A 16,496-nucleotide genomic window follows, 5' to 3' on the forward strand; every position below is an offset into this window, starting at 1 on the left:
AGGTGTTGTTCCTCTTGGATGATCTTGTACCTCTCTGTCTCACACCTGTAAGAATGAGTGATATGGTTAAGGGGGAAACAAAGTGCAGGCAAGGCAATGGAGGCCAGTAGTAATCTTAGGGCTAGGATAATTAGAAATTAGAGAAATTAAGTAAGAGAAATTAGCAAGAGAAATCAGGTAAAATTTATTATACTTAACTTTTGTATCATCAGTTTAGTAGTAAATCTTCATCTTCATCATCATCATCTTCACTGTCACAAAGCTCCAGGTAGGGCTCGGAAACATCAACATCCTCTTCCTGGTATCCAAATAAACGCTTTGCATCACTCAGCTTGTCAGAACACAACTTTTGCCCTTGCTTCAAAAGAGCCAAGATTCCACTCTTATTTTTGGTTGATAGGTGCTTCTCTTCAATAGTGTACTTGTTAGGATCCTGTAATATATAGACTATTTAATGGGGTTTAAGACATTTACAAATTTCCCTGAAAATACTAAAGAAATTAGAATAAATAAATAAAGTTTTCGGTAAAAGTTCAAATATATGTAAAACACACCAGTACAGTATATGAAAACCATGGAATTGTCTACCTGTCAAAGTTGTAAATAGCAAGACTTTACTCAAGTATAAAATTCTGCTGGATAAATGTTTATGAAGAACTGAATTGCAACACACATTTAGGCTGTTAGCTTACCTTGCTTAGATATGAAGGAAAAATTCCACATAACAACTCTTCAGTATGTTCGGTTAAAATCTCTCTCTTATTCTTGTAATATGCGAGATAATGCAGCATTTCTTGAACAGTGTGTTGTTGCTTTTCTCTGGATCTCTTCTGAAGCTCCACATCTTCTACTGCCTTCTTTTTTTGAGCAAGGGACACTAATAAAAGAGGAAAATTATATTTACTGCAAGTAAACTACAACTCAATTTAATGTAATTACAGTTTAGGTACTTGCATTATACATACTATACATAGTTTATTGTGCAGTATCAACCTGATAAAAACCTACGGATTATGATACTGCACCTATTTTACAAACAGTAGTGATGATATTTTACTTCAAAAATAAGTAAAGCTTATCCATTATGCATGCTAAATGTTAGTTATCTTGATAAGGCCGAATTGTAACCCCTGATAAAATGAGATGTAGTTACATACCATTTTGGCTATGATGAGGCAATAAATTGTGCCATGGCAGGATACCTTCTATTGCATCCTTTTCACTGAGAATTTCAGAGTTTTCACTATTGTAGATTTTTATGAAGCCTTGAAGCTTTTTCCTATCACACTCATTTCTGTGCCGGAGTGAAGAGCGCATTTTACTGGATGCTGCAAATAAAGTTTTTTGGCTGAAAGTTTTAAAGTTGTTAAAAAAATTTCCTCATCATTTACCTACATAGAAATTATAGACAAGAGCTAAATAGAAATTGCTTCAGAGTTAACAAAGAAATAGTAAGCCTACCTGCATCAGTGGCAATCAGATTTTTGCGATGCCTGATAGAGTCTGCAACTGCCTCGATAGAATATTTTATGTTCTTCGAGGTTGTTCCAGTGTTTAACTCTAACTCCTTACAAATCATTTGTAGGTCAGATCGCCATTCTTGAATCAATGACTTTTGAACATCAAGTTTGTCGATCTCATTTGAAACTGTTATTTCCGTCTCTCTGGCCTATTTGAAAATATAATAAATTTAATGAACAAATCACATTAACCGTGATGAGTGGTTCGAACCTATGGGCTTGGCATTCCCAGATGCTTGCTGTAGTTGAATGCGCCACAACATGGTCAAAAGAATTGCAACCTAGGGTACTAATGAACCCACAATTCAATTTTTGTTAATTATGCACCCCCATACCCATTCCATGGGCGGTTGTGCATGCAGTTTCCCATGTACTTGGTCTGTGTCCTCCAGTAGTTTTACCTCTGATGGCCCTTTCAATACACATAGAATTCATATTATTGTGATATATCAATACATGGAGAAAGACATTGAAATGGGGGCATCAAAGGCAGAACTACTGAATGACAGAGACCGAGTTCATGGGGGAATTGTGTGAAACCTGGTTTGGCTTCAGTGGAAGCCTTGGGATCCTTGTGGGTGCAGTAGTACTCCAAGTTGCAATTCATCTGACCATGTCGTGGCGTAGTGAACTAGAGCATGCATCTGAGAGCACTCAGTGCATGGGGTTCAAACCCTCATCACAGTTCCCGTGATATATCACGATACTGTGATTTCTCTGTGAACACATTTGATATATCTCGGAATCATACATTTAGGTTAATTAAATACTATATACTTTATACAAATTAACCTTATTGATATATTGAAAAAGTTCAAGCAGTTAATTCAAGGAAATGGTCGCTAATTTATAATGGAAAATATATGTAGTACATGATCTGAACACATAACTAACCTATAAATGCATTATAATACCTTTCACATATAAATGCATTATAATAAGTTTCAAAATAAATACAAATAAATAAAATAAATATATATTATTTTTAGTACCTTTCTGAGTCGAGTAACTAATGCACGAGCCAGTCCATCAATTTTTCGATGGTTCCAAAAGACTGCACCCTCTGTGAGTTCTTCTGTTCTTTCTGAGAAAAATATTTATAGCAATGAACATCTTGAAGAGCATAGATTAATAACAGTTTCATAACATACCTTTACTCACCACGACCAACTCAAGTTTGACCAATATGTTTTCATTCTTTTATTGATTATTTGAGGGAGTTGATACTTATTGAATACTGAATACAAATCGCATTATACTGATTACAGGGCAGGTAAAATAATAAAAAACTTGATCAGATGAACCATATAAACAAATACCAGCTTTCAGCATGTTTTTAGTTGTAGAGTTATATCGTGAGAGGTATGCAAACACTTGCTCTGCCTCTTCCCCTAAAGTCATGCCACTTCCTTCTTGCCACCGCCCTCCATACAATACCTTTAACATAAAAGTATACAGTAAAAAAAAATTCAAATTATTGTACAAAAATTAAAAGCCTCCTACTATATTAAATGATACGTATATCATTAATCTTAAACAATCAGAAATCTTAAATTTTTTTACACAAACTGTACTTATTATATTTAATGTAATGTATACATTACATTAAATTTAATTAGTATACATAAATGTATACATTAGTATACATAAATGTAATGTTATATTTTTATTTACCTGACAATACCAAGCATGTCCTTTTGCATGTAGGACTCCTAAAAATGGCTTTGCTTGACCAATGTGAAAATGTGATTGTTTCTGAGCCACAGTTAAGGCCCATGGCCAATATTTGCAAATTATGTCTTGACAAATAAACTTTACGTATTTGAAATACATAATTTGCAAATAGTGGGCATAACTGTACAGCTCTCCTTGATACATATTCAAGGTGTGGAGGATAATACCATGTCGACAGGAGGCCATGCTGATTCCTGTTTCATCCAAACTTTGGAATGAAAGAGGCTTATTTTGAGCAGCTTTCCATGTAGACACTCCACACGTGTGCTTACTCTGTTAAACAAAAATATTTATAGTAACTAAATAACCAGTTGGTGAGCATGATTATAATTATGTAGGACGGGTAGCAGGTAGAGATTATTTTGCGCGATAGGCATTGTTGTTGCACATAAGAATTTCTATGGGTTATATTTCCTTATTCAATATATATAAACTATAATGAAAAAATACAAAAATGGCCACCATATGTTATAGTCGCCAAACAGTTATTAGGTAAAATTGAAGGTTTCTCAATATATAATAAAACTCACCTTAGTTTTCAAGCTCTGAATAGTGCCAACATGAGCTTGAACATCTTCATCTTTGCTGAAGATACTATCAGAATAATAGGGGTTTCTGATACCTCTGCAATGATAATTCAGAAATAATTATTTATTGTCTGTAACCACTATAATATTAAACAATGGGTAATGGGGTATCAAAAAATGTTTTATATGAAGAATTCTGATGCACTGCTAAATTTTACATAAAACAAAAATTTACATGGTGTTAGATAAATAAAATGATGATATGGATGCAATTGAAAGGCAAACTATAAAGACATACTCAGTTAAAAAATATGTCATATGACAATGTATATTTATATGTGCATACTTTATTTATAAGAACATTAATTTGAAGACAATATAATTCATTATAATATAGTGTGTGTAGAGAACAAAAGAATACTATACATTAAGTATCTGTAAAGCACATTTTATTACCTCCCAACTTTGTTGTAACGATACAGCTTCTTGTTGCCATCAATATGTACTGCTAAAGGGGTTTTATCACAAGCAGGACACTCATTGTCAGCTTCTCCTCTAATTTTTCTCAGCTCATATTGCTGGAATCGCCATTCGAAGAACACTCTCTTCGAAGTTATATAATTAATGGGTCCAATCTAGGAATAGAATTTTTTAGATGGTGACATTTAAAATGCATATTATGACAAGATAAATAAACAAAAAAAACATTCCATTTTGTGTTTGAACAAAATTAAAAACTAATTATTAATAAATGAATATACATTACTACAAAATTTTGATAATTTTTGTATTGAAATATAAAACTGAAAATATTAAGAATAACGGTATCAAAACATACACGCCCACGAGAAGCACCAAAGGATTCCAGTGCAGTGACTAATGCCCGAAATGATGTTCCGGGACAATTTCTTTTTATATGGTGCCATGATTCAAGCAGACTGGTGCTGTAGAATGTGCTGCTCTTTCCTAATGATGAATAGAAACCAGACTTGTGCATGGTCTTGCCTAGTTGTTGATGCTCATATCCACAGTGGCATGTATAGATTGGAGTATAGAGGTCATACCTTCCTGTAGTTTAAAATACAGTGCATTGAGTGGTGTGGCGACTTGCTAAAATAGTGATGTAAAAATTAACATTTATAGCAACAAAAATTTCAAAATGTATTGTGATTCAGGAATATCCGGTAATGGAAATAAAAGGGTAAATTTTAAAGTTTATTTACCCATTATAGTGATGAAGATGCAGAGATTGCTGGAGCTTGAAATTTTAAACTTGCAATCTGTGCAGTTGGGGCAAGAATTTGGTGGTTGGGCTGGTACAACAGGTTCTGGTAACAAAGAAAAGGAAGACAGTTTGACAAAATGAGTTTTATGGAAAAGAATTTCAGACTGAATATTTCATTGTTTCTTGATTGTACAAAATATTGACATTATTCTCCAGATAATGACTGAGAAATTCACAGAAAAGAAATAATCAGACGATTAAATCAATCTATAAAACCAAGTGTCAGGTTTAAACTTTAAGACTTCTCCAAATGTTGTAATGACTGAAATGAAACATTTATTCATTTTATTTTGTTATACCAAGATAATCGTAGCTCTAGACTGGGATTGGGAAGTAGAAGTAATCTCGGAACAAAGTACGGATTTTATACAGGTATCGTATACTTACTCCAGTGAAAGATATTTCCTTCAGGGCACACAGTTTGTGTCGGGTCTAATGGCTCATAAAAGCCATTTTTCCAATATAATCTGTGGTGGAAAGGCATGAGAAAATGTTGCATTTGGTCACAAATGTGACACAAAAATGCAAAACAGTCTTCACATTTGATGCTTGCCTCACAATTTGTACATTGTACACAAACTTTACCTGATGAAAAAAGGGGTAATTATTTATACTAATTTTAAATACTGTATACCTAACATTTTAAACAATCTGAAGTCTAAATGTATTAATAGTGTCATTAATTTGCATATGATGCTTATTATACAGTATAACCTTAATGAACACAGCAATATTTAATTTACCTTTATCTGGAACACCCAACTCAGACAATGTCCAATCGAACAGCATTGCCCTGCTTTCTCCCCAATTAATCTCTGCATTTTTTCTTCTTTTTTGCCAGTCAGAAACACTTGGCTGAGAATCTTTAATTTGTTCAAGTTCTGCAGCAAGTACTTTGAAATATGGGATTACAAATTAGTAAGAAAAATTTGTAAGTGAAAGGAATGATTAGTATAATATGTTAAACAAAATTTCATAGGCATTAAGCACAATTTTGGTACATAATATTTATGACGTGTGTCCATTAAATAAACCCTCATTTAAATACCAACAAATGATGTTGGGACATACCAACATCAAATGATTCCAAAGTTTCTTCACCAGCTGCCAAATAACTTTGAGTGTACGTTCTGCCACTAGTAGAATAGCCCGCATTTTGAATGTGTGGTGGTGAAAGTATAGCAGGCAGAATGTCTGGGTGGCACATTTGAAGATTTAAGCATGGTACATAATTGCAAATTGTATACAAGTATTAATATTTTCAGACAAATCTCAAGATATTACTATAACTAACTTTATGCTACCAAGTTGTTCAGTGTTATAGTAATTTAATCTCCATAATTGTCTAGCATACACTTAAAAATAGGCAACAAATATTATTGGAAAGTACACAAATAACAGCTGTAGAAATATTGTTAAAAAAATAATAGAAGATTACCATCAGATTGGGGTGCAGCTGGTCTTTGTTTTGAATTAATGTGTGATACATCCTGTATGTTATCTTTTTTCTGTTTCTTGTTTGTCACCTTTATTGAGTTTGGTTCCTCCACGTTTAAGAGTCTCTTCAAGTACCTGTACTCATTTCTTTGTATCATTGCAGCACGTGCTTTCTGGTACTCACGTTCAAGATGTTCTCTAGTCATCACTGCTATTCTCCGGTGAAATTCTGAAGAGAAAATAATAGTGTTCGAAGGAAAAGTACAAGAACAAAACAAGAAAATTATGCTTATGCAAAATTATGCTACAATGTACCTATTAATAATCTTAAAATTTGCTACAAATTACCTACTTATAATTATGTGTTAAATTATGGACTTTCCCATAATGATATGCATGTTAGTGGCATTACCTATACTGCCTACCTGGAGCCCCCTAGAGAGATAGTGACACAAGTTAAGGTAATCCCTTTAGTAAGGTGCTGGGTCAACATAAATAAGCTATAACTAATAAGGACACAAATCAATATGTTCATTTAACAGTGGTATTAACATTTATATAAATATAGCTAAGAATAAGTTTTTACAAGTGTAACAAAGTGAAAGAAATGTATGAAAATTTTGATGATATATTAAAATGCTCATTGATTGAACTTGTCTTCCTATATATAAAGTATAAAAATAGTAAACACAGTACCATTATTGTTGTCTGTAGTTATTTTTGGAACATCTGGTATGTACAGCATACTGTCAAAATCCGATGATCTATCTGAAAAATTGATTGGTAGCGTAAATATTTGAATTCATTGCATAGCCTTTTATACAAACAAAAAAGAAAAATTGTACAGAAAAGCTAACACAACATTATAACACCTTTCTGTGGTACTTTCTATGGTACAAAAGAAAACAAACCTTAATTATAAAGGAAAATAAACTGACAGAAGAACTATGAATACTGCTGAAAATACTTTCCACAAAATATCTGAACCAAGGGATAGTACCCCGAGATTTGAAATATGAAAATTTCACCCTTACAGTATTTAAAAAAAAAGCAGAAAGAGTTAAGCACAAAACTAATGTCCGATCAGCTAGGTATAACACATCTGCAAGCTCATGGCGAAAATCCTAAGGGAGGGAATCATTTACCATCTTTCAGTGAACAATCTTATTCAATCGACACACCATGGTCTTCTTAAAAACAGATGCTACCTTATAAACCTCCTCACTTTTGGGACATGGTAACATGGTACTCAGATAAAGGGTTTCCGGTGGATGTAGTATACATGGATTATGCTAAAGACTTTAATAAGGTACCACATGGAAGACTAGCAAGGAAATTACAGGTTCATGAAAAAAATTGTAAAGTGCACAAAACAATAGTTAAAACAAAGAGAGCAAAAGGTCATACTAAATGGGAATGAATATGAAGAAATGTGGTAAGTTGAGTACCTCAGGGGTCCATTTTTAAGTCTAAAATATTTTTCATATATTGAACATCTATGATATAGAAAAGAATATAATATAATCAACCACATCCTCATATTTGCAAATGCCTGGCATTTCACGAGCACTTTGTCCGGGGTTTATATTCTAGCCGGGGAGGATTTACTGGGTTAGGCTAACCTAACCTAACTTAACCAAACCAAACCAAGTATCTCAAGTTACAAATATCTCTGGGAATTCATATTATCTGCTGTTGTAGAATTGACAAAATGGACAGTGTAAACAAAATTATTCCCACATACTCCGTCACTATGTGATGGAGTACACATAGAATAGGGACTGAATTGTCCCTGACAGGGACAATTCTGTAACAAATGTTCTAGCATAAAACTTTGTACAGTTTAGTAATTCCTTACCATTTGATGTACTAGGTAGATCCATGTTTGGTGAAGTTTTATAGCTGGAGCTGGAAGATCCTGTCGAGATGACTTCTTCAAAGAGAATAGCTTCAACACATTGTGTCTTGAGTCTTCCAGTACTTGGCCTACAGTTACCAGATCTGATTTACAGAAACTAGTGAACTATGGAGATAAGATTGTTAATAATATACTTTTTTTGAGATTCATATGACTTGCAGCTTAAAAACCAACCTTATTTTAAAATAGTACACTAAAGTACATAGCAAATTGCGAAATTCGTAGTTTTTTAACTACTTTAAAGCTAAATTCTCAAGCTTTGAAAATAAGCACAATTTGCTATTTTAAGCGGAATCTGGCAACTCTGATTTAGCATGTAAACATTGACTTGCATTCACAATGTAGTTATTTATTTTTCAACAATTTAAAACGAGTTATGAAAATACACACATTGGTACATTATTGCAAAGGCACTATACTATATATATATATATATATATATAAATTGTTGCAAGTCGAGCAACAAATATTTTACATTGAACAACAAATGAGATTGGAAAAGCAGTATTGCCAAAATAGACCCCAGACACACCCTGTGGGTAGTAATGGACCCCCATACCGACCCTATGAGGGGTAGTGGACCCCATAATAACACTATGGGCGATAGTGGACACTATACAAACACTATGGGCGGTAGTTGACTTCATAGAGACCCTGTGGGCGGTAAGGGACCCCCTATCGACCCTGTGGGCGGCAGTGGACCCCCTATCGATCCTGTGGGCGGCAGTGGACCCCCTACCGACCCTGTGGGCGGCAGTGGACCCCTACCGAACGTGTGGGCGGCAGTGGACCCCCTACCGACCCTGTGGGCGGCAGTGGACCCCCTATCGATCCTGTGGGCGGTAGTGGACCCCCCCCATATCGACCCTGTGGGCGGCAGTGGACCCCCTATCGATCCTGTGGGCGGCAGTGGACCCCCTACCGACCCAGTGGGTGGCAGTGGACCCCCTGCCGACCCTGTGGGCGGTAGTGGACCCCTACCGACCCTGTGGACGGTAGTTGACTTCATAGCGACCCTGTGGGCGGTAGTGGACCCCATACCGACCCTGTGGGTGGCGGTGGACCCCATACCGACTCTGTGGGCGGCAGTGAACCCTATATACTAATCCTGTGGGCGATACTGTACCCTATAGTCATCCTGTGGGGGCAATGGATGCCATACATATCCAGTGGGTGTTATTGTACCCCATACTTATTCTGTGGGTGGTTGGAGCCCCATACCCATCCTGTGGGTTATAGTGGACCCCATACTCATCCTGTGGGTGGTATTGGACCCCATACCTATCCTGTGGGTGGTTGTGAGCCCATACCCATCCTGTCGGTGGTAGTGGACGCAATACACATCCAGTGGATGGTATTGGATCCCATACCCTTCCTGTGGGTGGAAGTGATCCCCATACCATTCCTGTGGGTGGATGTGACCCCCATACTCATCCTGCGGGTGTTATTGGACCCCTTACCCACCTAACAGGTGGTAGTGGACCCTATACTAATCCTATAGTTTCCAATAATCCACACCATACCATCCTGTTTGCAGTAGTTTACCCTATATACATTCCAACATAACATCGTTTTCTGTTAGCGTTCCTACAAAACATTCTTTAAAGATTTCTAAAGCACAAACTATGGTATATAATATTGATTGGTGAAGCACTTATTCTATGTAATAATTTATTGTGCTTATTATAATTTACTAAGAACAACTAATATTTCTCAAAACAAAACTACGAGCCTTCAATAGGATGTAGCTGATCTGTAATATTATAAGAGCATGGACAATAGTAGGTGAATTTCACAACCCATGTGGGACCTGAAAACTACAATTTTCGTTATAATTGAACCAATCACGACTATTCAGCTATCTACGTTGATGGACGAGTACTGTGAGACGTAAATTGGTACGTGAGGAAGAGTTTGAGCCTTGGTAAAAAAGTTAACTGGGAATATATCACATATGTACTAAATCACATTCCACATATTGACTTTAAGCACTAGTCATATATGTACTGTCTTGTGTGAGAACGGGTTGCTCCAACAACAACAGCTGGGGCAATTACCAACGCTCCTGGCCCCTCAACCACACAATGCCCTCCATGCCCCTCCAAACACCCCCACCCATACGGCTCAACCTACCACCCCCTTTGTCTCTTTCCCCCTACCTGGCATTCCGGCCACATCCCAGGCCCTCCCCCACTTGCGCAGCTCCCTCCCTTACCCCTCCCACTTCACACCTTACCCTCCTCCTGTCATTCATTCTGCTTCTCGTGCTTCCTACCCTACTGCCCCCCACCTCCCCTCTGTCCCCGCCCAGTATCCCCCTTCCTCGGCGCTCCTACCTAGTGGGTCTCCTCATTTGCCAGCCTTGTCGGGGTTGTTACCCAAGCCGGTCTTGCCTAAGTTGATCCACCATTGTAACACCTTAATATTGTAACACCACTATATACATAAATCAAGACGCTGCCACCATCTGCCTTTCCATTTACTATATCAAGCAACGAGGCAAGAAACATTGCTTTACTTGAAGAGTACTCTTCCTTTAACTGTCAATATTTATGGGACGGTTGTTAGCCAATTATATTCAGAAGTGAAGGGGGATTCAACAGTTGATACAGAGGGGAAGTTTAACATGAGTTTATTAAGAACAAATTATGTAATTCACTACTCATAAAATCCTACTTTAACACTGGCATATTGTTACGGGATCCAGACATGGAAACGTATCAAAGATCACACACCTGCAGCGCCACACACACTCTCCGACCCTCCAGCACTGTCTCTCTCTACTAACTATCATACAGGGGGTATATATCCAACTACATCAGAAGGGGGGGAGGCGTTTTACACTGTTGTGGGAACGTCTGGGGTGGACCTGTTCCTAGCTGATTCAGCCAACTTGGTCAGCATATAAGGGCGTCAGCTGCCCATGACGTACAAAAAAGCAATCAAAATGTATCATTAGGTTGTTGTGCTAAGACTATCAGGATTTTCATAAACAGGGAACAAGCTGACTAGGCTGGGGCCAGATGCTATTTCAATTAACTCTAGCTGAATCTGAGGTACAGGCTGATCTTACCAGGGCGTTTAAATTTTTTTTTTTTAATTTTGCCCCGAGGGGCGAGTTTATTGGGCAGCGCCACTCATCTTGTGAGTGAACATACCGCCATAGCAGAATGTACAACACTCCCCAATAGGAAGAAAACCCGCTGGGTTGTTCATCCTGTCACTTGTACCCAGACACAGCTGGGACTTGCTTAACTGTCTCAAGTGAACAGCTCCTCAAACAAGAAGATTAACATTTATCAACCCTTAAAAGCTTACGTTATCTTGCGGGTGCAAAATGGGGAAATCTTTTAAGAACAGTATCAATATTTGACAAATAGTGTTTTCCTAACTCAAACAATGTGGGGTTTATTATTCTACAGTTATTCCTAATGTCTCTCAGGTGTTCACATTCACGTAGATAGTGGTCAAGGCGGTGTCCATCACTCTCACCACAGATTCTGCAACTTCGCTGATCAACTGTTGTTTCCATTCCAAATCTCCATGGATATTTGTATCCAAGACGGATTCTCGCTATTACTGATTCTCTCCCTCGTCGTCCTCCTCTTCGGCCATAATGATTGGGATTGCCAGCTGCAACCATGTTGTACCATCGTACAGATTCACTGGTTTGTGCTTCTATCCTCCTTTCCTCAGTTACCTTGTCACAGTGATGTTGCCTGATAATACCTCTAATTTGTAGTTGAGTCTTGGGTATGAAGTATTCAATATGGTCTCCTTCAGCGCCTTCAGCAGCCAGCACATCTGCTCGTTCATTTCCACATATTCCAACATGGGAGGGGATCCACAGAAACTTGATGACTCTTCCCTGATTGGTAAGTACTCTCACAGCTCTCTTGATTTCAGCGACTATTGCAAGATTTTCTGCCTGATTTTTACTTAGGCTTTGTAGTGCTGCTTTTGAATCGGTGCAAATCACTGCACCATTAGTGTTCCGTTCAAGAAACCTTAACGCCATAACAATGGCAGTTAGCTCTGCTTGCGTTGAAGAGGCATAGTTCTCAATACGTGCTTTTTCTTCATTTCTGCGTTGGAAGGTATTATCCTTGATTACCGTGTATGCTGCACCAGCCCTGCCATTGATAGGATTAGATGACCCGTCAGTGTAGATTTGATCTAGTTCATCTCCGGCTTCTTTATAAATTTCCTCGAGATACTTGTGCCTCATTTCTTGTGGTATCATGTTGGATTTTTTCATTGCCATTTCATTGATGATGATCTTGCATGAGTCATCCTCCCAGGGAGGTAACCTCTCTACAGGCAGGAGCTCACGGGCTTGCTCAAGCAGGTGAAGCTCTTCAAGGTAGCAGACTGCTCTGTGATGCCATTTTTTGCTTCTCCTGTTTCCCCCTGAAAGTAGCACAGAGCTCAGTTTTTTCTTGGCAATATCATTGTAATGGGGATCTCTGGCTATCCTAATTGCAAGCTTAGCATTCAGCTCCTGAATTCTGCTTTTAACACTGGGAAGGGACAACTCCTCTCGTAGATTAGACGTTTTGGCAGTTCTTGGAACTCCAAGAATGATTGTCATGGCTTCATTTTGAATGCTTTCAAGCCTTTTCATATCGCTTTGGGAGTAGGTGCACAGTACTGGTGCGGCATAGTCTATGACGGAGCGCACATAGGCTGTGTACATCATTTTAAACACGGCAATACAGGCTCCATGTCCATTCCAGGTCATAGCTTTCAGTGCCCTGATGTCGGAAAATCCGACACCATTTAATAATATTACATGCAGGCAGATAATACTGCTGCTGCGTTGTATAAACAAGTTACCCATAGAAAATGTAACTTGTAGTGGAATTTCCGTCTATAGAAAACGGGATATCATTACCACATACTATTATAAATTCACCACCTATTATGGTGGGAATTATTCTTAAATACATTAGTCTTTGGACTTTACCATCATAAAAACATCTCATATAAATTAACTTAATTATCAGAATTAAAATGGAGTAAATGTGACCCTTCTATCACTTACTGTCATCTGGACAATGTAGACCAGTAGCGTCAGGGAGGAGGGAGTGGTCAGCCATTGTTATTGTACTTAGACCAGAGTCGTGGAACTAATTCGGCTCCTATAAATTCTCTTGGACGAATTGTTATGGAAGATCAGAGTAGTGATCTGCCATCATCAACACGCTGTCATCAATCTCAAGGGAAGTGACTTTCCGAAACCCGTTTATCTAATCATTTTTGGCCATTAATGTCAGTAGATGTTGGGTCAGCCGGTTAGATCACAAATGATCGACTCAAACAAGGTAATTAAGCCTAGGTCTTTATGGTTCCTTGTACAGTGTTTTCTCTGATATAGCTGTCATATATTAGGATTCTGGCTTTATAGCTAGCGCCCTTTTGACAGGTCAAGACGAGGAAGCATGCTTTGTGTACCAGTTACTGGGTGATGGAAGCTACCTCAAAGAGGATAATTTGGTGTCTACATCCTAGTTATACCTGGTGGACTAAGGCCTGCTGTACAATAAGATAAGGAACCTCTTCAATGTATGTAGTCTAATACTGTAGTTTGATTGGCTGCATATATATAAATTTAATATAAACCCCCCTAATGTGTAGAGGATCGATTTGTGAGATTATTGCAGAAATACAGTCCACTTAACATCATACAAATTGCTATCGAAGTATATAAATTAATGTAAATATAAATTCTATAAAAATTCATATAAATTAAATAAATATAAATCTCACAGGTCGGTTCCCACACCTGAGTCGACTTTTGCATGTTCCTATGAGTTGATTGAGCTCCTCTTTCTTTCCTTTGTTAGAGCCGACAGTGACGCCAAGGTACCGATAGTGGTCAACCCATTCAAGTGTTACACCATTAATTTGCAGTTCTTCATTTGCTCTCCGCTTGTGATGGGAGTATGCCTTCGTCTTGTTTGTGGAGAGAGTGAAACCGAGCTCAATACATTTCCTTCCGAGGAGTTCAATGGACTGTTCAATTTTTCCCAAGGTGGGGGCTTGTATTAGGACATCATCTGCATATCCCACTTGTTGTGTTCCTTCCGGAAAATCAATATTTGCAATGGCGTTCATAAATACATTGAATAGTGTAGGGCTTAAGACTCCGCCTTGGGGGTCCCGAGTTCCATATTCATTGTTCTGGAGACTGCTCCATTGAAGCAAACCTTGGCTTTCCTTCCTGTGAGGTAGTCTTCAACCCATTTCATGAGTCTCCCCTTGACACCCATGCATGCAAGCTCGTCCAGGATCGCAATCCACTGTGCTTTGTCGAAGGCTCCTTTGATGTCAACAAATACAGAGTACGTAGCCGTGTCATTAGCCAAGTAATTAACTATACAATTTGCTGTGCTCCGTCCTTTAACAAATCCATTGACCCCCTCCCATAACCTGCCTATTTTTTGCAACAGTCGGTTTAGGATGATCCTTTCAAGCATCTTGTAAGTGCATGACACGAGGCTGATAGGTCTGTAATTACCAGGGTCACTAGGCTTCGGTATGGGAATAATTATTGCGTGTTTCCATTGTGTGGGCAACACTCCACTTAGGAATGACTTGTTAAACAGGTGGAGTAGTGGATTCCCAGACACTTCACACAGTGCATTGTGTATGTCGTAGGTGACGCCATCTTCACCAGGTGCAGTACATTTACCCTTTTTCATAGCGCCCCTTACTTCTTGGGCTGTGATTGGTTCCCCATATTCGTCATCACTAGACAGTGCTCTTGTTATCCTAATTCTTCTGTCATCATGTCGCAGGAGCTGTTCCCTGCTGATTTCTGCAGGGAGGGAGGAGGAGGATGCTGCATCACTCCACTTGCGAATTAGTTCCTCAGCCTTACCCTGGGGGTCTTTGTGAGCCGCAGTCCGGGCTCTGCCCCCATTAGCTATATGAATTTGTGCCCACACTTGTCTTGCAGATGTTTCCCGTCCAATAGAGCTAGTGAACTCAAGCCATTGTCTTTCCCGCTCTTTAATCTTCTCTTCCCTGGCTACTTGACACACAGTTTTAAACAACTCTTGGTTACTTTCAGTGGGATGTCTCCGGTACTCTCTACTCATGTCTCGCACATTTGCGTTAAGCATCTTTATGTAATCATTCTCATACCATTTTATTTTCTTCCTCTGAGGGTTACTTCGCCCAGGCGTACGGCGCGGAACTCTTAGACAGCTCTCAATTTGGTGATTAAGGTCATCAACAAATGTATCAATGTCTTCTGGGATTTGGTATTCCGTGAACCAGTCACTCATCCTGTTTATGAAGTGCGGCCTCATATCTGGTCCGAGTGATAGCCTTTTTCTTTTATGTGTCTTTCCTTTTCTTGCTCATGTCAACGGTGGTAATCAGTGCCCAGTGGTCACTACATAAACTGTGCACAATGTGTGTACTGGCATCCGTGTCCTGTGCATTCAGCAGGAGAGCATAGTCTAGTCTTCCTCCTCTGAGGTGAGTTGGCTGTTCATCACCCAGGACTCTAAGGTTTTCACTTCCCCTGACAAAGAGTGACAGTTTCCGTCCATTGGCATTGGGCTGATGACAGTTGGCACCAAAGTGTGGGTGTCTGGCATTTAGGTCACCGACCAGCAGGGTAGGGTCTTCATTAACAAACTCAGGCAGTGTGTCAAGGTCAAGTTTACTCTGTGGCACATATAGGTTGATTATATGTAGGGCATTATTGTTTAAGTAAAGGGTTACTCCCAGTGATTCAAACTCATCCCCCTTGTGCAGGTCATCAATAATCTGTGCGGGAATGTTGATATTTACAAAAGTGATGAGACCCCGTTTTCTTTCCCCAGAGGGCAGGGAGAACTTGCGATAACCGCTGAACCTTGGGTTGAAGTCATCACCTACCATCGTCTCCTGTAGCACTATGACGTCAGTTTGGTGTTCACGGACGTACTGTATGATGTCATTAATTCTGTTGCGAACTCCATTACAGTTCCATTGCAGTATAGTGAGATGTTGTTCATTGTGATGATCCATTTTGAGGTTGTTTGTCATCAGCTGCACGTGTGTAATTATTATGTTCAAAT

The 16,496-nt window shown here is 38.6% G+C and overlaps 1 protein-coding gene across 1 annotated transcript; it reads right to left on the reverse strand.

Moving 5' to 3' along the window:
• On the reverse strand, positions 1 to 3,372 carry LOC138373392 (uncharacterized). The gene is made up of 7 exons (XM_069339591.1): positions 3,195 to 3,372; positions 2,840 to 2,957; positions 2,513 to 2,604; positions 1,462 to 1,669; positions 1,158 to 1,328; positions 693 to 877; positions 1 to 433 (listed from the first exon to the last, which is right to left on the reverse strand). Exons 1-7 carry the CDS (start codon positions 3,351 to 3,353, stop codon positions 209 to 211), a joined length of 1,158 nt encoding a protein of 385 aa, XP_069195692.1. The 5' UTR covers positions 3,354 to 3,372; the 3' UTR covers positions 1 to 208.
• Between the last annotated feature and the right edge of the window lie 13,124 nt (positions 3,373 to 16,496).

This window comes from Procambarus clarkii, chromosome 42 (genome assembly GCF_040958095.1).
Source record: "Procambarus clarkii isolate CNS0578487 chromosome 42, FALCON_Pclarkii_2.0, whole genome shotgun sequence".
Classification (NCBI taxonomy): domain Eukaryota; kingdom Metazoa; phylum Arthropoda; class Malacostraca; order Decapoda; family Cambaridae; genus Procambarus; species Procambarus clarkii.